The sequence below is a fragment of the Equus quagga genome, chromosome 14 (assembly GCF_021613505.1).
Source record: "Equus quagga isolate Etosha38 chromosome 14, UCLA_HA_Equagga_1.0, whole genome shotgun sequence".
Taxonomy (NCBI): domain Eukaryota; kingdom Metazoa; phylum Chordata; class Mammalia; order Perissodactyla; family Equidae; genus Equus; species Equus quagga.
Genome location: NC_060280.1, coordinates 22,893,552 through 22,915,142, shown reverse-complemented (window position 1 = coordinate 22,915,142; position 21,591 = coordinate 22,893,552). Strand labels below are relative to the sequence as shown.

The 21,591-nt window shown below is 44.0% G+C and overlaps 1 protein-coding gene and 1 pseudogene across 1 annotated transcript; both read right to left on the bottom strand.

Moving 5' to 3' along the window:
- Positions 1 to 1,640: 1,640 nt before the first annotated feature.
- LOC124252245 (TBC1 domain family member 12-like) lies at positions 1,641 to 4,731 on the bottom strand (annotated as a pseudogene).
- Positions 4,732 to 18,435: 13,704 nt separating this feature from the next.
- On the bottom strand, positions 18,436 to 21,139 carry CAVIN3 (caveolae associated protein 3). The gene is made up of 2 exons (XM_046637721.1): positions 20,707 to 21,139; positions 18,436 to 20,142 (listed from the first exon to the last, which is right to left on the bottom strand). Exons 1-2 carry the CDS (start codon positions 21,088 to 21,090, stop codon positions 19,741 to 19,743), a joined length of 786 nt encoding a protein of 261 aa, XP_046493677.1. The 5' UTR covers positions 21,091 to 21,139; the 3' UTR covers positions 18,436 to 19,740.
- Between the last annotated feature and the right edge of the window lie 452 nt (positions 21,140 to 21,591).

Sequence of the window (21,591 nt, the reverse complement as noted above, 5' to 3'; positions counted from 1 at the left end):
ATGTTATTAATGTAAATATTTAAGAACTTGAGTGCTTCATGGGAAGCCCCGGGAGATTTGTCAGTGTTTCTATTGATCAACATCCTGATGCTGCTTTGCCTGATGTGGGGCAACAACAATATAGTGTTCCAGTCATAGTTTTAGTTGCTACTGAAAATGTTTCCTCAGCTAGAATCTTCTTTAATGTGAATCTAGCGACTTCTAGGCCAGTGGTTTTCATTTGGGGGTAAACATCAGGCTTATCTGTAGAGTTTTATTAAAATACAGATGTTTAGGCCCTACTCCGAATCTCTTTCCTTGATATTCTTGATACATTCTTTGCATACTCTTAGCATGTTACATATATATTATGACTTGAATTTTGCATATCTCAAGAATTATTCCTCTGTAACATGTATGTTCATCCATTTTTATAAATCTGATGTAATAGTCAATATCATCTTTGAAAATAACTTTAATCATTATATGTATAGACATTTTGTCTGAAGCTTTGTTTATTTATTTTCTTGGGTTAGCTTTGTTTTGCATGACACAGAAAAAAACAAATTTCCTTGTCCATTGTTTCATTATTGCTATGAACTCTCTTCAGTAATTACGAAGTTGTTTGAATTCTCTGGCGTCTACATAAAGCTTTGGTACCACTTGGCTGCACCACTGAAGGCTCTGCAATCAGCTTCGGGGCAAAGTTCGCGCATTCACCCAGAAGCTTGGTCTCAGAGCCCATGGAAAAGGACTGTACCGGGTACTTCAGACTATTGACGCTTCAAAGAATAGATCTTGGGTACAGGCTTCTGATGTCATCGCATAAACAACTTTAAGACCATACCAGTGGGCTGAGTCAGGATTTCCAGAACTGTTTTTAGTCAAAAAGCAGATGGGTTTGTGACACTGCTAACCCAAGATCCAGCAGAGCAAGAGTTGATTACGTAGGACCGGATGAACCAAGGAGAGATGATTGTAGCTATTTGTTTGGAATATTGTTGATGTTGTTTTAATGTTCTGTTTTCTGGATATGTAAGGAAGCCCCTTCTCTTTCTTATTAAGTTATCTATGACCCATAACAATTTAGTAGATTCTGATTTTGTAAACTGAAATGGAACATTTTTATATATTATCTTATTCTCCCTGCCTGACCACCACTCCAAATTCAGAAATTTGTATTAAGTATTCTTAGTTTTAAATGGCTATGTAGTTATTTGCATAGGTTCAGTAAGAATCTACCCTCCCTTTTACTAGATATGATTGGAAAAATTGGTTATGCAACCAAGGCATTGTCTGGAATGTCTTATTTGAGAGTGATACTTATTTAATTGGGTATGACCAGCCACTGCTTTTTTTTCTCCAAAACTATGTTAAAATCTCATTGCATTCAACTGTTCACCCCAAATTATGGAGTATGAACTAGCCATTTGCACTTTTTCCTCTGTAAAATGGCTCTCCCTACAAAATACTTTTTATTTTTAATAATACTGGCAATAAGCTACTCATTTCCTTTACTTCAGACACAAAATTCAAGATAAACTGTTTTCCATCTCTTAATTCATTTGGATTTCTCCAACTTTCCTCCATGCTGCTTACATAGGAAACAAAACTGATATTAAAAACATTCATTTATATTTCAATTACTTTGTTAATTATGATTAGCTGTTCAAAGTGGTACTATTAGTCTCGTCTCCTTCTTTAATAGCCTTCATTACAGACACAAAGACCTAAGTCCATTTATTGGTTCTCTTCTGCATCTGAGTGGCTACAATAAGCTAAACAGCTTTTCTGGCATGATATCCTCTGCCAATTTACTGAGAAGCTGTGCTATGTGAACAAAGCCTATCTGTAGGAAAATTTCTTCATATCATTGAAGGATTCCTAGCCCAGTTCTAAATACAAATTCGTCCTCATCTCTGCAAAATACATCCCAGACTGGACAGGCCAGATCAAGCAGAATAGTGATTTATGATTCTGTGTGAAGATCCAGCCTATCAAGTATACATCTGGTGTAAGATCATAAGACTTGATGTGAAGAAACAGTTTGAAGAGAGTGTCTTCAAAGAATACTTCAAATATTCCAAAATGTTTCAACATCTTGCTGCAATCCACACAGAAAAAAGTCAACTGGCATGGCTTCATGAGATTTCCAAATGCCATGAAGAAGCATCTGCCTCTTCCAAATTGAGAGCACTGACACAATGAAGGACATCCGTGGGACGTAACCAACATCAGGTCTGTAACATGAATATGCTCCTAAGATACTGTGTAAAGCATCATGATATTGGCCATCCTTCTGAAATATGCAGAGAGAGGGAAAGGCATAGGATATGTCCAGCTTACTTCCAGACCAGCATCTGGATCATCAACAGATACACATTCTGTGTCATACAGAATATATTCAGAGACAAGTTGTTTCACCAAAGCTTTTCCAACATTCGTTTCCTCTGGGGAGGAATGTTTCATAGAGTTCAGGAGTGATATTTACTTCACTTCCTACAGCTAGACTCCAGACTTTACCATGAACACTAGGGGGCAATCCCCGCGCCTGAATTCTCCAACCTTTCTCCTACTGTGCATTACTTCCCAATTGGGCAGTATTTCACTGGTCCAAATTACCACTGCATCTGCAATATTGCCTTCTTACTTAAATTTTTTTTTTAGTGCACTGCTTTAATTTTTCAATTTTGAGACTCAGCTTAAAGGTCTGATGTTCTTGTCAGCGAGGTAAAGCTACTTCCACAGATTTGACAGGAAGATTTCCCTGGCGTAGGCAAAGTTTTCCTAAACAGGACGCAAAAGCAATCAGCAATCATTTGATGGCCCATACTCAAGAATCAGAACGGTGGTAGGAAGTGGCTCAAATTCAAAATTCTTATGTCTTGAAGACTGAAACAGTGGTTCATGGGTCCTCTCTGTTCATGCATCATATTTCTACTGAATGGCTTTTGGAAGTTTTCTGAAGATTCTCTCTGGGACGGACTTTACCAAATAATTTCCAGCCGGGAACACTATGAACAACTGATCTGAGCTCCTTTTGTCCTCTTTTGGAAAAGGTTTTAGACAATCAGGGGCAGATGGAGGGGCGCTCTGGAAGGACGGGAAGGGGATTGCATCCAATGAGTCCCGGCTGCTCCAAGTCCATGGTCTTTGGTGTCTGCAGCCGCCAAGCAGCTGCTTTGCAGAGGACAGGCTGCTCATGCCAGCAGTGACCTCATTGCCAGGTCCCTCCAGCTGAATATAATGGCGGTGGCGAAGGAGGAGGTTCCCTGCAGACCTGGGGAAGGTGTTGCTGGCGGCTGACCGCTTTTAGGGAATGAAGGTTGACTTTATGGAGACAGTGTTGACAAAGCCCTCCAGGTACTTGGCTTACTGGGTCCAGTCTTAGAGCTGGTAAGGAAAGTTACTTCCACTGCAGACCAGAGGCCTAGAGATGCTTTGAGGACTTTGAGAAGAGAGGAAGTTACCCAAAATGTAGAGGTACTGCAGATGAAATCTGGTGGATAGAGTTTCTTGGACTTGACTTCCTAGCCGCAAGACAGCAAGTAATAGAGGCTTTTAGAAGTCCAACCTGAGATTCTTTCGGAAACTTCCAGCAGAGTAACCTTAAAGAAGTCCTATATGGTAAATTAACATTCTTGCTGTACCTATGCAAATAATCAGGCCAAATCTAATGAGACCAGACTCATTTTGTGATTAAGAATCTTTGAGTCTTTTTGGTCAAAAGTGGGGAAAAGGTAGGGAAAAATTTATGCTTAAATAGAAGATTACGTGTTGTCATTCTAAGCGTGCCTGATTGTCTGATTCTGGTTCTGTAAATTGTAGATGACTGACAGCAGTGCTAAATCAATCTTGTCCATAGACATGGAACCAAATTCTGTTCAGGGGAGAAACAACCAGAAAACCAGTTTTGGCTCTATTTGCCATTCATTTCAATATTCCTGACCTAGAACTGTGTCTGTTCTTGGGAATTGCCTTTGACCTGGCATAACACTTCACTAGTTTCCTCATGAATGAGTTAAAGTAAAATCTTCAACAAGTGTTTATTCTTATATCTGTTTGAGAGTCATGATTTTACCCACTTTTGAATATTATCTTTTAACATCTACTTGGAACTAAACCAACATTTAGTGGCTGATTTAAACAGGGACAGTCTTGTGCAGACCATGATGAGTTGATCACCCTGTTTCACTGGGCCCCAAGCGCCTGTTAAAGACTGTTCCTTCTTCTCTACACAAGCAGCAGCTGAACATCAGCTGGCTGTGCACTCTAGAAAGCAGGACAAGGCTAAACAGCCCCAGGGTTGGGGGTACACTTAGACTTTCCACAGTCCAAGATAGTATTGCTTAAAATCACCAACGTTGTCAATCGATTTTCAGTACCCGACACAGTAGCGCTTGGTCTTGCTCACAAGAGGATACAGACTTGTGAAGACATAATGGTAGTGCACCCTCTCCCCGGACTGTGAAACAAAGTGTAGGTTCATGACATGTTTATGACCACCCTCCAACAAAAGAGCTTCCCAGGGGTTCCAGAGGCAATGGTGTGAATGGCATACCCAAAAGAAAAAGACCTGAATAACAAGATATCCCTTCTTGGTCATTTTCGTTCTTTTTTGTAACTGTGCCATCCAAATGAACAATATTCTGGAAACTCGAGGCTGCCTACTTGGTGAGATCTGACCAAAGTTACATTGTATTGTTTCCCTAAGATGATTTGTTTCACAGGGTTGTGATCTCTCACAGCCATAGCGGGGTGGTGGAGAACAACTGTTGAGCTCTATGGCAACCCTGGTTCCGTCGATCATGACAAAGCCATGCAGGAAGCGGTGCCTGACAAGACCCTCCCTCCTCGGGAGGCATGGCATGTTAGATAACCCCTCAGCTGTGGGCCAATGAGTACAATCTTTGCATGAAGAGGAGCAACAATAAGGGAGGTGATAGAGGCAGCTGTCTTTTTGATGAAAATTAAAGCTTACATAGAGCCATAAGGATGGACAGCAGCATGGCATACTGAAAGGGGTCAATGTCTTATATTTATTCTCATCTGTTCAGGGCCATCTTGTTGAGAGTTGGCTCAGAACCCACATAACACTGACTCGGAGCCATGGTAAAAGATGTGAACCGTACCCCCTTATTCACCAGAAAGACCTTGGCTTCTGGCAGCTTCAGGGAAGATTAAAGAATCCATAAAGTGGCTGTTTAAGGTTTTGTCCTATATGCCCAGCTTCCCACCCTAGGTCACATGTTAGCTACTCCTTACCCGCCAACCCTGGACAATTAAAGTCCACAGGATGTGTTTGGGTTCATTACCTGACCAGAAAAGTATTTTATTTGTCTTCTGTTCACCCCCATTCTTTCTAGCCATCCCTGTTAACTTTGAGAACACATCTGCAACCAGCTTCGAATTACTCTGACATGTTTTTGTTGAGTTTTTTTTTTGAGGAAGATTAGCCCTGAGCTAACTACTGCCAATCCTCCTCTTTTTGCTGCAGAAGACTGGCCCTGAGCTAACATCCGTGCCCATCTTCCTCTACTTTATATGTGGGACACCTACCACAGCATGGCTTGGCAAGTGGTGCCATGTCTGCACCCAGAATTCAAACCGGCAAACTCCGGCTGCCTAAGAGGAACATGTGCACTTAACCACTGCGCCACCCAGCCAGCCCCATCCTGACATGTTTTAAATGTGCTGTGGATAAGTTCCTACACCCAGCTCTACTGCTATCCCCACCACAAGAACAATGACCCCTCTCCAACTTGCCAGAGCTGAATGTAATATTCAGGACTCATTTACTTCAGGGTTTTATTCAGGAATCTCTGGATACCCCTCTTGGCCATCTTCTGGAATATTAAACAGAAACAAAATTAGTGGAAATATTCAGTAGCCCAGGATGATCCATAAGCCTTTTCCAGTGCTCGACAATTTCCAGAAATATATCTACCCCCAGACATCATTCTTCGGGGCCCCAGGTACCACCGAGCTTCCTCTAACCATTTCAGTACTTCACTGTCTCAGAGTCCCTCTCTGTTCCCTCCAATGGATCCTGGCTGAGCTGGACAATCTAACAAACTGTGCACAATGGACTGTGACTTGACTGCCATGACAGGCTGCACAGGTGGCCTTGACACAAGACTATGGTTGTGAGAGGCGTGACTCTCAAGGGGCCATCAGGCTCTGTCTTAAAATCCTCCTTGTTCCTTACTGACAAACCCAGTTAGCAGACACTGGCCTTAACGCCCTTTTCTACATCAGAGGCCCCGTTTAACTTCCTGCTGTGATGATGACATGTATCTTCTCTGGATCCACACAATGTCTCTTTCCATTGTCTGTGTAATCTCACCTAAATCACAATTAGCAATAATATTTAAAAATAATGCTTTAGGGGCCCGCCCCGTGGCCAAGTGGTTAATTTGGCGTGCTGCGATTCAGAGGCCCAGAGTTTTACCGGGTCAGATCCTGGGGGCAGACACGGCACCGCTCATCAGGCCACACTGAGGCGGCGTTCCACAGTTCACAGCTAGAAGGACCCACAACTAAAATATACAACTATGTACTGCGGGGATTTGGGGAGAAAAAGCAATTAAAAAAGAAAAGATTGGCAATAGTTCTTAGCTCAGGTGCTAATCTTTAAAAAAATAAATAAATAAAATAAAAAATAATTTTTAAAATACCTCTGAAAAATGCACAAACATATGTGCACAAAAGGACTCTTGCTCTTATGTATCTTGCCCTAAAAATCACTTCTTTCAAATAATCTTACGTATTTTTGTTCACTTTTCTTTTGCTTTGCTGGTAGCTCTGGTATCGTTTGTTCATTGGTGTCTTTCTGTTGGCATATCCCAGAACCCTGTCGCATTATAACAAAGGCATAGATAGAAGCCCCAGTAACAGGTACGAGTATTTCTGAAAAGAAAAAGAACAAAATATCCCCCAATCCCTATGAGATTATTTCTATGCATACCTGGGTTTGTTTGGGATTTTTTGGTTTTTTTGCAATATCATTGGTGGGACAAAAGAGTTCCCCGAAATTAACTTTGCATCTTTTTCCATCATACACCATAGGCAGAGGCGTAGCTTATAGAGTCTTCACAACTGAAATAGCTGGTTTTGTATTGCTGGATGGCAGATTGAGTAAAGGTTCATTTTGACCACCAGTAAAAACTGCTCAACTAATGTTTCAACACAGTCTCTTGTATTGAGTGCTGTGGAGAAAGAGACGTAAGGTAAGTTTATTACCAGCTAAGAAAAAAATAAATCCAACTCTTTCTCTATCAAACAACTTATCTGAATTAAAACTTGTCTCATTCTAGTGTTTTTATGAATCCTAGCCAATGTCTTCTCTCTGACTCAAGAATAAGTAAAACTTAGAGCTCCTCCATCATATGCCAGAAGAATATTTTTCACCCAATTCTTTTTTCTTTTTTTTTTTTTTTTGTTTTTGCTGAGGAAGATTAGCCCTGAGCTAACATCTGTTGGAAATCTTCCTCTTTTTTTTCTTGAGGAAGATTAGCCCTCAGCTAACATCTGTGCCAATCTCCCTCCACTTTATATGTGGGGCACTGCCACAGCATGGCCGATGAGTGGTATAGATCTACGCCTGGGATCCAACCCAGCAAACTCAGACTGTGGAACCAGAGCATGCTGAATCCAACCACTACACCTGGGGGCTGGCCTGAGACCCAGTTATTAATTGTAGATATCTGAGTAAGGAACAGTCTAGGTAAGGCTCACACCAGGGGTCAATCAATTGTGAGGTTTAGCCAACTCTGCACCACTGACATTTTGGAGAAGCTAAGTCTTTGTTGTGGGAGCTGTCCTATGCACTGGGAGATGTTTAGCAGCATCCTTGAACTTTACCTACTAGATGCCAGTAGTGACACTCAGAATTATCTCCAGACATTGCCAAATGTCCCATGGGGGGCAAAATTACTTCTGCTTGAGAACCACTGGTCTAGATTAAAGACTATGATTGAGCTAGCTTAGATAGGATGCTTAGTCCTTGCCAGTCAGCTGTGACCAAGGGACAGGGGTCAGTAAATTAGAACATAACTCTGCTGGATCTACGTGGCTGCTCCTTTAAGGGGCACTGAAAAATCCATCCACTAAGCATCCACCACATTGCAGAGATTTCCTCTAGGGTTTGGCTTTTGTAGCTTCGCTCTTTGTTGATGGTATTAAGCTCTTTGTTATTATATTTTTTACTTTTGTCTGCAGGTATTGAGATTTCTTGTCTTGTTTTGGAAGGTTTTCTTCTGTTTTCAGGTATTTCTATTCTCCTTACAATTTTAGTTTGCTGCCATCTTCAAATAAGCCATGGGGCTGGCCTGGTGGCGCAGCTGTTAAGTTCGCACGTTCCGCTTCTTGGCAGCCCTGGGTTTGCTGGTTTGGATCCTGGGTGCGGACATGGCACCGTTTGGCACGCCATGCTGTGGTAGGTGTCCCATATAAAGTAGAGGAAGATGGGCACGGATGTTAGCTCAGGGCCTGTCTTCCTCAGCAAAAAAGAGGAGGATTGGCAGTAGTTAGCTCAGGGCTAATCTTCCTCAAAAAAAATAATAAGAATAAGCCTGAAGTTGGTTTTTATTTAATCTAGATCAGAACTCCATTTCTCCTGTTCAAGTCCCTCTCATTAGTATAAACTGAAAACTAGTAGGGAAAAATGTGAATCTTACTATGTCTGTCCTCCAGGGAGGGAAAAAAAAGAGGGAATGGTCATAATTTAATATCCTATGCTCATTTGCTTGTATACCCTGGAAATCTGGGGCTGTATTAGTGTCTAATAGCAAAGGCTTAGAGGACCACCCCCAACCCCCACCCCACTATCATAAGGTTTAGTATATGTAACAGTCTGGCTGGGTAATATGCTTGAAAGTCAAAGAACCATGAGTCTGTTTGAGATATTCTGTTAAGTCTCCCAACCCACTGACCTGGGGAAAAGACTAAGATCTCAACCCCTCACTTGAGGGAAAGATTGCACCGAGTTTTTGGTAGGACAGAAGAGAAATCCCGTAACACAGGACCTTCCTTTTGAAAGAAGAATGCTTGAAATTCCTGGGTTTCCAGGGGCATGGTGAGAGCAAGGGCGGGGGGGGGACGTCCAACTCTACAGCAGAATACTGGGGCACTGGCAAAGGTAGAGGGGAAAAGAGGTTGAGGAGAAGAGATTCCTAGTGGCAGAGCAAAGAGCTTCCAGAAAAGTAAGCAGAGCATCTCGCATGGTGGTGACAGGATAACAGCAGTCATCCAGAGTTATGTGCAGATAAGAACTTGTGTCTGTCAAAGTGCAGGAGCTGCATCTACTTTGTCTCATAGAAAACACTTCACGGGCATCAATACCCAACATAGATGGAAGCGTAAACACCTACCAGCAAACAGGCAGTTATGAAAAAAGGATGATAACCTTAGTCCATTTTGGATGGACTGCAGATTAATGTCTTTCCATCACTGATTGGTGATATGTGGGGGAACAGGTGCTCAGGAGGTAATTTTTATGGTTCAGAGAGGAAGCATCAGTCCCATTTCTCTTACCTAAGACATGCTTTTGGAAGGAGCTAATTGGTACTGGGGTAAGAGGAGAGGGAAGCTAAGTTAATAATTACATAAGAGAACCCACCATTACGTGAAACAAGCATTTTTATAACTTCTAAGTATACACGTAGCATTGTGAAGGACCGAAAGATAAATTCAACATATCCCTGCCCTCAAGAAGTTTACAGTGTAGTGGGGAACGGAACAACTACATTATACATTATATAATTACACTGTTATACAGAATATAACAAATATCATACAAAAATGCTACTTTGGCTAAGAGGAAGAGAAAGTCACAAGTGTTTGAGAAAATCAAGAGTAGCATTTGGACCAACTGGGTAAATCAAATAGATTTGAGTAGGGACATTTAAGAGATGATTTCAGGAGCCCATATGAGAGGCAATGAGATTCTAAACCAGGATAGTGGCAATGAAACAGAAATGAGGGACTAGATTTGTGAAACGTTGCATATCTAGCTTCTCTTCAAGATTTGTTGACTAACTGTATACTGGAGATGATTGGGAAGAAGGAGACAAAGTGTTTGAGCATTGAGAATTGGGACAATGAAGGTAGGGTTAACAGAAGTAAGAGGGGCAAAAAGGAAATGAGGTGGAAGATGGCAAACTTACTTTTTGAGATGCTGCTTTATAAATACAGTATACTGAGTATACAAGAGGTTGTTGATTATACAGGGTGTGGCTTATTTTTCCCCCGGTGAAGACTCCTGTCTTTTGATTCTGTCTGTTCACAGTTACAACCCTGGTTTGTAGAGACTGTGCAGCATAAGTATTTATGCCCTGAAAGGCAGTGCTCAGGATCCATGCCATCACCACCCACCTCCCGCCATCACCTCTTTATTTAGCCTTAGCCTATGAGTAACTCAGATGCCTGCAGTTTAATTTTCCTCTCTGTGCTGATGTGATTGAGATGAGCCCGCTCAGCTGGAATGTAGGAGTACTCTATTATTAATGCTCTGTCAAGGGACGAATGACTGCCTACACAGACTTGGGCTTTAACCAAAGATTATCTATCTTCCGCAGTTTTTTAGCTTCTCAGCACAATCTGAAAGTACCTGACTTGGATGCTGCAAAAATAAATATACTGTCTCAAGACACCATTCTCGATAAATCAAATGAGGCACTCTTACTAAATTGAGTCTCTTCAACTTTTCTCTGAATTCTCCACATGTCAGCGTAGAATTGCCTCAACCTTCCTACCTCTACTTCACACACATAAATTTCATTCTCATTTCCGACAGCTTCTATTTCCTTGGACCTATATTTTATTGTGGTTTAATATTTTTTTATATTTACTCTCTCTTGTTTATAAAAGTTATACATACTCATTGCAAAAATAACTTGATTTGGAAACTAAGAAAAAAGTCTAAAGAAGAAAATATGTGATCTGTCCTTTCATTACTGTTAACACTTTGGTCTCATCTTTTCCGTCTTACACATATTTTAATTTTAAACCATACCTGGGATTCTACTGTGTAAATGATTTTGTTTCCCGATATTTTAACCACTATATTTTGAGAATTTTTTCATATCATTAAAATTATTTTAAATCATTTTTGGTAACTACATGAAATTTCATTATTGTAGATGTTGTATTTTTCTTTGTGGTATCGTCTCCTATGCTGATTGCTTCACTCTTTACAATAAAATCTTCCTGAGCTATGCATATTTGTATAGCCACAAGAGAAAAAGGAAAAAATAAAAGGCAAAATTTATATAAAGAAAAAATTACAAAATTCTTAATTCAAGATTTCTGTTTATACTTCTGCTGTGAGAGAGATACACAGTTTGGTTAAGAAATATACAATTTTGTTTTGAAAATGGTTATGTGAGGTATTTATACATGTTTAAAAGAAATAGAGAATTATCTTACTTACAGTCTAAGGGCTTCTGAGTTAGGCAGAATTTTCCCTTTTTTATTAACAAAATTAATACATATTCATAAGCGCAAATAACTGGAGAAGTATATAAATAAGATATAGGGGCCGGCCCGGTGGCACAGCGGTTAAGTTCCCATGTTCCACAACTTGGCGGCCCGGGGTTCGCCGGTTCGGATCCCGGGTGCAGACATGGCACTGCTTGGCGCGCCATGCTATGGTAGGCGTCCCACGTATAAAGCAGAAGAAGATGGGCACGATGTTAGCTCAGGGACAGGCTTCCTCAGCAAAAAAGAGGAGGATTGGCAGTAGTTAGCTCAGGGCTAATCTTCCTCAAAAAAAAATAAATAAATAATGTAAAATAAAATAAAATAAAATATATAAGTGGATATTTCCCCATCCCACTATCAAAAAGCAAATAGCTTTCTACAGCATATATATTATATGCTTTATATTCATATACATTTTTTAATGGAATTGCACAATTCATATGGTTCTACATTTGCTAAGTTAACATTAGTGACATCACATATTTATACTTTTTTTTTGTCTTATTACTATTCTCTATTAACTTCATGGGAATGATGTATGAGAAACCAGGTGCCCTGGCTTCATGTTCCGCAGTGTTCTCATGGATGAAGTTAGATTTTCCTTTAATCTTCAGAGAGATTTGTGTTATGTTCAGATGATTCTAACACCCTGTTTGGATCTATATTCTATAAAATCAGTTTTAAGTTTCTTAAATGGTAGGGAAGGAAGGAAATGATACACATTTATTGCCCTATGCCCCATATTTACTCTACCTGTGTATTTTTCTTATCATCTTATCACCGTGGAAAAAATCTTAAAGTAGGAAAGAGCAACATGGATGCAAACTTTGCCCATCTTTGATGAAACTAGGAAACATCTGAAAGCCCAAACCACGAACAGGAAGTGCTGCCCATAGCAGTGAGGATGACAGCAAGGATGATCAGACTGCAAATCTCGAAGACACATGCACAGAGCTGGCAGAACACACTTCTAGGTGAACGGGCACAGCCTGAAGGGCAGAAGCAACAAAATTATTTGGTGACAATGAGAATAGAGTCCATGGGCTGCTGGCAGGAGCTTCCTTAAAACTAGTGTGATTCTTCTAGGAGGACCTTCTCCAAATAGAGTCCAGAAGTAACCACCTCTTTCAATGATAAGCAACAGTTTAAAAAATCGTACAGAACATAAAGTTATCCTAAGAAAAAAAAGAGGAAAGGAACTAGAAAAATAAATGGCAGATGAAAAATATTCATGGAAAAAGAAATGTTGCTACAAAGAAGATGAATATTGTGACCTAATCCTTCACCATGAATTTTAAAGACTTAGTAGTTGAATAGAGCATAGAGAAAGAAAACGTGAGGACCGATGTGCTGTGGTTTGTTGGGTCCTTCATTAGTTTATAGGCTATCCATTACAAATATTTAAAGGTTTAGGGGTCCTTAAATTGGGGATTATCTAACAATCAAGTGCAATGTATAATTAGGCCTGATTTTCTTCAACTAAAAAATTGAAATAGTGATCCCTACCTCATAAGAGCTGACATGAGAATCCAATGTAAAAGCTTAGGACAGCACTTGGCATAGAGAGGGTCCTAATAAATGTAAGCTATTTGTGACCCATTTTTGGAGAGTGCAATCTCGGGGAAGCAAGAGAGAGGGGAAAGACAGCATTGAGCCAAAAAAAAAGAGGAAGGAAGAAAGTGAGGCAAAGAAGGAAAACAAACATAAGATGGTGCAATAAGAGAGCTGGCTAAGCTTCTTAAGAAAACATTGATTGATGGGCCATATGGAACCACTTCATCTCGAAACAGTCCCTTTGGGCAGCTGCTTGCTTAGACCTGAGTGCTAGAGCTGCTACAAGTCCCTCCTACAGTGGCTGGCACAATGGTGCCATGGAGCTCAAGCCAAAGCCTGGCCCTTGCACCCAGATGGCCAGGGCAGCAGGTAGTGTTAGGAGATGAGACAAATGTACCAACTCTCAGGGCTTTGCCTCCTGAGCCAGGAAACAGAGCAAGTGGCCAAGGGCCTGAGGACAGGGTGGGTAGGGCTAAGTGGATCAGGGAAGGACATAAAGTGGGCCCAGTGCATTTTTAATAAAATATATTTGTGGCTAATTCTAAGTAATAGCCAGAGAACAAAGAAATAATATATCAGACCAAAGAGAAAATTGGAATCAAATTAAGGGACCAAATATGTGAGGATGAATGTGATAAGGAAAAAATAAAATCATGCAAAGTCCCCAGAGGAAGACGACAAGGGGAGACAGAGGAAGGAGGGCTGCATTACGACGGCCAGGGTCCCTGGGCACTTACCCTCAAGGTCTCCTTCCCCCATAAACAAAATTTATATTTCACCACTCTGTTGGTATAAACACAAACATATTACTATTATATATTAAAAACATTTCTTTTACCTAAAAGTTCATTTTTTAGTTCTGATTTAAAAAAATTAAAATATTGTCCTGGGCCCAGAAAGGATCATAGGCCCCAGGCACTGTTTCTACCATACCTCAGTCAGCCCGAGAGGAAGCACAGGGCTCCAGAGAACAAACAAGGCTCGGCTGGGAGCCAGCTCCTTCGGGGCAGGTTCTTGCTCATCCTTGTGACCCTAGCACCTCACTGGAATAAATTCCTTCATCCTCCCAATATTCAGTGAATGCCTACTCTGTGCCAGGCACCATGCTAGGTGCTGGGGGTGCAAAGATAAGTAAGAGGCAGCCCTTGCCTTCCATGTCGGTTCCAATGCCAGTGGGGCTATATCTACTAGGAATCTTTCAGCTGCAGGAGAGATAAAGTATATTTTTTAAAAAATTGAGATTTTTTGGGGGGGATTAAGCAAAGAGCATATTTATTAGCTCACATAAATGAAAATGTCTGTGGTGAGAACAGGTTTCCTGCCTGACTGAATTTAGAGATCAAGTGATCATAGCAAAACAACAGTGAATGTTAAGCTCTCGTGTGCCTGGCACAATTCTGAGCATTTACATTTAACCACTCATTTAACTCACAAAAAAGCCACAAGGCGGGTGGTACGATTAGCTCCATTTTGCCCAGGAGAAAAGGGCGATACACAACTTCTCTCTCTTTCTCCACTCTGCCTTCCAGTGTCTGGGGTTTCTTCTCAAGTCTTCATAGTGGCCCTGAATTTATTAGAGTTATTTATGAGAGAAAAATTCATGGGAGATATTAATAAAGAATCTGCAGGACTTGACTCCTTAGATGTAGGGATTCGTGGGGCGTGGGGTGAAGGGTCAGGTCCTGGTTGTAACACTCTCTAAGGTGAATAACAGAGGACAGTCTTGACTCCTGAGAAGGATGAGTGCTGTTTTGGATGTGTTTGGATTTAGCGCATCAATGGGATACTCAGATGAGTGTATTTTTTTATCATATTTTTTATCTCCTCGGGAGAACTCCTCTGAAATTATTAACCCTCCTGCTGGGTTAGAGGCCCCATTTGTGTGTTCTTATAACAGCTTATATTTCTCTCATCATAGCACTTATTTAAAACTTTATTACAGTTGCCAGTTTAATGTAAGGTCCATAAGGGCAGCATCCCTGTCTGTATAATACACCACCCATCACCATCACGTAGGACAACAAATATCAAATGAATGAATGAGTAAATGAAAAATCTTATTTAATCTTCACAACAGAGCTGGAAAAAGTGAAGTGTCACTCACCAGCAATGAAGCTCTGATGTCTTTGACTGTGAAAGCCATCCTGTTTCCATGCACCTTGACTCCTCCCTATTTAAGACAGATTTGGGTAAACTAAAACTATTCACACAAGAACGGCCAATGTTTGAAGGGACATATCACAAGGAATGGCTGAATAAACCAGCAATGTTTGCCCTGAGGAAGAAACTGTGGTAGAAGTCCCAGATGGGTCAGTCCAGTGTGCCCGGCTGGAGTTAGACTCCGAGGACACACACATCAGAAATAAAAGAATTTTATTGTACAGATGTTGCTAAAGGGAGACCAACTACCACATACTGGGAACCATAGAGACAGGTTTTGATCTCAGTATAAAGAAGAGTTTCCTGTCAGTCAAAGTTGTCCAAAAATAGAGTTGCCTGAGAGGTAGTGAGTTCCTTGTCCCTGGACTTTTTCTCTTCTTTTCTTTTCTTTCTTTCTTTCTTTCTTTTTTTTTTTTTGAGGAAGATTGGCCCTGAGCTAACATTTGTGGTCCTTTTTTTTTGCTTGAGGAAGATTGTTGCTGGGCTAACATCTATGCCATCTTCCTCCATTTTATGTGGGACGCCGCCACAGTGTGGCTTGACCAGTGGTACTATGTCCGCGCCCAGGATCTGAACCTGTAAACCCTGGACTGCCGAAGCAGAACATGTGAACGCAACCACTACACCACCAGGCGGCCCCTGGACTTTTTCAAGTATAGGCGAGATGGTAGAGGACATTTAAGTGTTGCAAATGCAGGTGGATTCGATGGCTTTTGAATTCCCTCCAATGCTGTTACATGATTCAACTCTCAATAAAGGAAAGTCAAAATGGCCTCCAGTCCTTAACCAGGGGAAGAAATTTCCTACCAGGAATGTAGATTTTCTTACCCATGTAGGAGGAATATTACAGTGGAAAACAGACATACAGCTTGGATAATCCTGCCCATTTTCTTCATCCTGTTTCCACTACTTTATTTTATTACAATTTAAGATCTCATTTTGGCTTCCCATGTAGATTCTGTTGCAGGACGGAAAATGTTCTGACTAGCCAGCTAGATTATTCTAGCTCCCTTAGCAGTTAGACTTCTCAGGGAAATTAATGCATCCAGCACTCAAGTTAATCAGGGTTTTCTGAGTATGGTTATTGCCAATCAATACGTCTCAGCCTAATCATGCTGGAAAGCATAATAAATTTGCGCTTCTGGTCTGAAGAATTGAGAACCAAACTCTGAATTTGGGTAATCTACCAGTTTGCCTCCTCCCTACTTAAAGCAGACACCTCAATGCCACATATGCTGGATGACAAGCTGGTACCCTGTGTATCTCCACTCCCTTTAGTTTATAATAATATGTATTAATAACAATAGCAGTGATAATGGAAAATGTAACGTAACAAAGAGAACTGTTAAGAAATTAAGTTACTTTTAACTCGATTTTTATTATTTGCTGCTGTAGAAGCATCAGGAAGGAATAAAAAGTAACAACCCCTCCCACCCCCAAGTTAGCTAAACCTGTAGGTTCCTAGGGATCAGGCTCTCAACCTTCATGTGCTTCCCAATGAGCTATCAAGACATTTTATGTGAGAAATGTGCATTTGGGCTCTTAATTTTGTGCATGCGTTCAAAGGGGGAATTTGGGTGGATTTCCAAGAATTTGGAAAAAGAACAAGAATTTATTTTTCCTTGGGGATAGAGAACCAAGCCTGCTCAGACCAGCCCTCCGTGATGGCAGAACCTTCAAAGGAACGGCTGCTGGGAAGCTGATACGGTGTGCGCACTATGGCCTGGAAGCCTGCAGGAGGAGCCTTGAATTTCTGCAGAGGAAATGGAGCTCCTGCAGAGCCGCCCTCCCTGGAAGGACCCCTAGTTCGGAACGCTAAAGCTGGATAGGCACGCCTGGGGGTTGTTAGATGAGGCATCAACCAGGACACTGGTACCCCAACAGCGGCATCCTGTGGTGATAGGGAGCAATAGCAGCAGAGACATTCAGTCTGAGACGGGGAGATGGGTAAACCTGCCAGTGTGAAGCGTACAATCTAAAGAAAAGATGCTAGCAGTCCTGTAGTGACTGACACTAGACTTCCCACCAATCATGGCAGGTGGGGGCTTGGACTCTTCTAACTGAATCCATGAAAATTGTTTTAAAAAATCACCGTTGAGCTCTAGTCCCATTTTAAATCCCCGTCTTCACCTAAAGTTCTCCTCCCCGCCTCCTCAGTCACTATCTGTGTCATTTCTGTTTTCTCTTCTTCAGGGCCCATAACCTGCCCTTCTAGTTCATATGTTTGCTTGTTTTTATCTGGCTTCTAAATTTACTTATTTATTGCCTCTCTCCCCTTATGAGAATTTAACTCCATGAAGGCAGGGATCTTGTCTCTCTTGTGTGCCACTGCATCTCCAGCTCTTAAAATAGTGCCTGGCAGACACTCAGAGTTCAGTAAATATTTGTTGAATGAGTGGACGAATGAATTATACACCTGAAATTATTTTCCAGGCACTGTGCCAGGCACTTATGTCATATAATCTTCACAAGAGCCCGATAGGGGCAATCGTTAACCCATTTTATAGATGAAGAAACTGGGACCCCAAACAATTAACCACTGAGCTCTGCTGTTCCTCACCATTCCTGTTTTCCTTCCCATTATGTGCCTTTTCTAAGAACACTTCCTTAAACATACCCCATGTTTCCTCCTTCAGGTTAGGTTGTGTCCCTTCCCTCTTTCATCTCGAAATAACCTCTGTATAACCATCCTTACATTTACATCATTCATTACATGTTTGCATCTCCCTAAACTCTGAAACCTCAGAAGGGATTGTCATCTTGGTGTTCACAAGACCTAGCATAGGGCCTGGAACACAGTAGGCACTCAAAAAAGTTTTTATATGACAATGACTAAATGAACGGGTAGATGATCATGTTCCCATCCCTAGCCAATCCCCTCGCACTTCTCACTTCTGTGATGCTCTTGCTTCATGAGGGCCTACCGTGTACCAGTCATAGTGTTTGGTATGGGAAATACAGAAATGAATAAAACTGTCCCGACTGCAAAGCAGCCACAGTCTAGTGGAGTGGGAGATGGGAGAGTGACTGCAAACAATCATGATTAATGCAGCCAGCACTGAGGTGTGCAGGTGGTGCTTTGGGAGCAACGAAGAGAAACATCTGGTCTGGAAACAGGGGTACCTTGCTGAGTTTTGCAGGACAGTAGAGACAAGAATGAGAGCACATAGCTCAGTGTGATTCAATAGTAGAACGAGGGGAAGTGGCAAGAGGTGAGGCTACAAAAATGGGCACGGACCAGATCACGAAGAGCCCTGAAGGTAGCATTTAAGAGCTTGGACTTTATTCTGAAGGTGATGGAGAGCCATTGGCCATTGAAGGGTCTGGATCAGGAGGGCCATGTGATCAGATTGACGGTTCAAATCATAATCAGGTGAAAGATAAGGCCTGAAATAGAGCAGTGGCCATGCTATTAAGAAAAGTGGGGGCCGGTCCCGGGGCCAAGTGGTTAAGTTCGTGTGCTCGCTTCGGTGGCCCAGGGTTTTGCTGGTTCAGATCCTGGGCGCAGACATGGCACTGCTCATCAAGCCATGCTGAGGCGGCATCCCACATGCCACAACTAGAAGGACCCACAACTAAAAATATACAACTATGTACGGGGGCGTTTGGGGAGAAAAAGGAAAAATAAAATCTTTTTTAAAAAAAGAAAGAGAGGTGGACAGACTGCTGAGGGCAAAGCACCAGGATAACTGTTTGCATGTGGTATGGGAGTGGCAGAGAGGGAGGAGCCAACGAGGACTCCCAGGTTTCTATGTGGATGATAGTGCCATTTGTTGGTCAAGAAAACACCAGATGGGGAGCAATTTTGAATGATACAGAGAAAGTGCTCAATAAACAGCCATTGAATTGAAATTTAACTTAATTAAAAGTAGCAGATAGATGGCTTCTTTTGGACACCTTGAGTTTGAAGTACTTTTCAACTGCAGCTCAAGACAGTTGTGTGGGGGGTATGTGACTGGTAGGGGAGGCCTGGGAGTGAATGCTAATGGAGGAGTACCCAGAATGAGAAGAGGGCTGGGGACAGAATTCTGGAAAATCCAACTTTTACGAAGTGGTGCAGGAAGAAGAGACTAAGAGGAAAACTGCACCTACAGCAAGCGACAGGCTGAGCACCTACAGCAAGAGACTGTACGGATGCTTCCTCATGAGGAAAGTGCTTAAAGAGCAAGCGCTCGGCAGGATATTTCTATGTCCCATTGGAGTACAGCCCAGGATTCAGAGGAAACTCGAGAAATCAGACAATGGTCTGCTTGAAATTGAAGCCACATTTCAGGTTCCAACATCTGTCTTATTCCTTGCACAGCCTTCTCCCCCAACCTCTTCACATGGAGTCTGGATTAGGTGACATTCCTTTTATTGATGGTGAGTGCAAGCAGGTGTGAGTGACTGCTCCTCTTTTAGAGGACACAGGGTACTAGGCTGAAGGGGCCCCCCGGGAAGGAACGGCCCAGAGCTGGGCTGTGGATGCAGGATTCACTCCTTATTTGGGCGTGAATGCTGCATTCTGAGAGAAAGATTTATTTTGGGACTAGGCTTAGGCACGGGGGAGGCGGGCAGCACCAGCCATCAGGCTGCACTCTCTAATTGGAGCACAGCTGCTTCGGCAGCCCCAGGTCTCCCGGGATCTTCCTCGGTGTCCTGAGGAGGTTCTGGCTCCTGCCTGGACTCCAGCGCAGGCTGGGCTTCGGACCGACCCTCAGCACTCCGGCCAGGCCCAAGGCGAGGTGGCTTGACAGGCGTGGGAGTTGGTGCTGCAGGACCTTTGCGGCCCGAAAGAGCCCTTCGCAGGCTCTGTACCTTCTGCAACCCGGTGCGCCGCAGCCGCCGTGCCCTGGACTCCACCGGCTCCTCGTCGGAGCTCTCCTCAACTTCCACCGCCGGCTGCTCTAGGCCGGGCTCGGACTGGTCGGCTGGGCCTAAGGGCTCCGGAGCCTTCTGGAAGGCGCTGGCTGGGATTTCAGCCTCCTCCTGCATGTGATGGACACAGTGCTGACCCGGGCGGCCCCCTACCCAGCACCAGCCTGAGCCTCATTCCTCAATTACAGGGGAACCCGCCCCACCCTTAGCTTCCGCAGCCCCAGGGGGAGAGAAAAGGCAGGCTCAGGAAAGTGGGAGACGAGGGTGGAGTGAGGGAGGGAGAGCTGGGGGTGAACTGCAGAAGTTTGTACAGTAGGTGGGCCCCAGCTAGGGGAGTGAGACAGGATGGCGGCCGCAGGGGCAAGAACTGGAGGATGCACGTCCACCACCGTTATTTCCATTCGGGGATGGGCTGGGACTTGGAACCAATTCTGTGGACGTGGCCTGACCTAGAGCTGGACGGGCTTTGATTGGCCAGGCTGGGTTCAGGCGTGTGAGGGAAGGATGCGGTAGGGTTGTGGGAAGTGGGTGCGGCTCTCTGGAAGTCAGTTCCAGGCTGTGGGAGGAGGGTAGCGTCAGGAATGTGGGTGTGGTAGGCGTATGGGAGAGGGGAGCCCTCGATGGTGGCTGAGGCGGGAAAAGGCCCCGGACTGGGGGCCGCCTGAGGTCACTGACCTTGAAGAGCAGGACGTGGAGCTTCCCGCGCGCCACCAGCAGCCCGTGGTTTGCCTCCAGCCGCTGCACCTGGGCGGCGCGGTGCACGGCGCGCTCCTGGGCGGCGTCGGCGTGCGAGCCCACGCGCTCCGCCTTGGCCAGCAGCTGCGCCAGCGTGTTGCTCGTGGTGTCGTGGCTGCGACTCAGCGCGCCCAGGCCGCTCTGGATGCGGCGCACGGAGCCCGCCAGGCCGCCCTGCCTGCGAGCCAGCCCCCCCTGCCGCTCCTGCAGCGCCTCCAGCATGGTGGCCAGCTTCTCCAGCAGGGTCACCACTGTCACGGCGTGCACCGGGCCCCCCGCTGGCGCTCCGGGCACAGGCCCCGGCTCCAGCGCGCTCTCCCCCATGATCCCCGATCGCCCAGTCTTCTCTCCCCGCGGCCGCTGGCTGTGCTCTGTGCTGGGGCCGCCTTTCCCCGGCTCCTCCCCAGCTCCAGCCGTGACTCAGGCAGGCGGAGCTGGCCTTCTCGGGCGGCCAGAGGGAGGGCGGGGGGGGGGGGGGGGTGGCGCGGGATGTCGGCGGCGGGGTCCTTTAGAAGCGCTCCTCCTGCTGCTGCCCCGCCCCGGGGCCCGGCGGGAAGGCAGGTTGGCCCAGAGTTCGCCCTAACCCACCCCGCAAACTCTCTTGGCTCTGAGTTTGAGTGCCCCTCCTCCGCCCCAGTTCCCTGGTGTGTCTCATTCTGGAACGTACTCTCCCCAGTGCAAAGAGCAAGCCACGGAAATTTTTGTTGTGTGCATCGAGTGGGCAGAGAAACTATGTGAGCGCGGCAAAGGGATAACTAGAGAGGCCTCTGCAGCCGCCAGCCCTGGGCCTCTCCCACGCCTCTGAGGACTGTATGTGTCACGCCC

What these genes read in the sequence shown, in the direction of transcription:
- CAVIN3 (XM_046637721.1), bottom strand. Translation starts at nt 21,090, where the DNA reads ATGGGGGAGAGCGCGCTGGAGCCGGGGCCTGTGCCCGGAGCGCCAGCG. An exon ending in TCCACGTCCTGCTCTTCAAG is followed by an intron (nt 20,143 to 20,706) that starts GTCAGTGACCTC and finishes CATCACATGCAG; the next exon opens with GAGGAGGCTGAAATCCCAGC.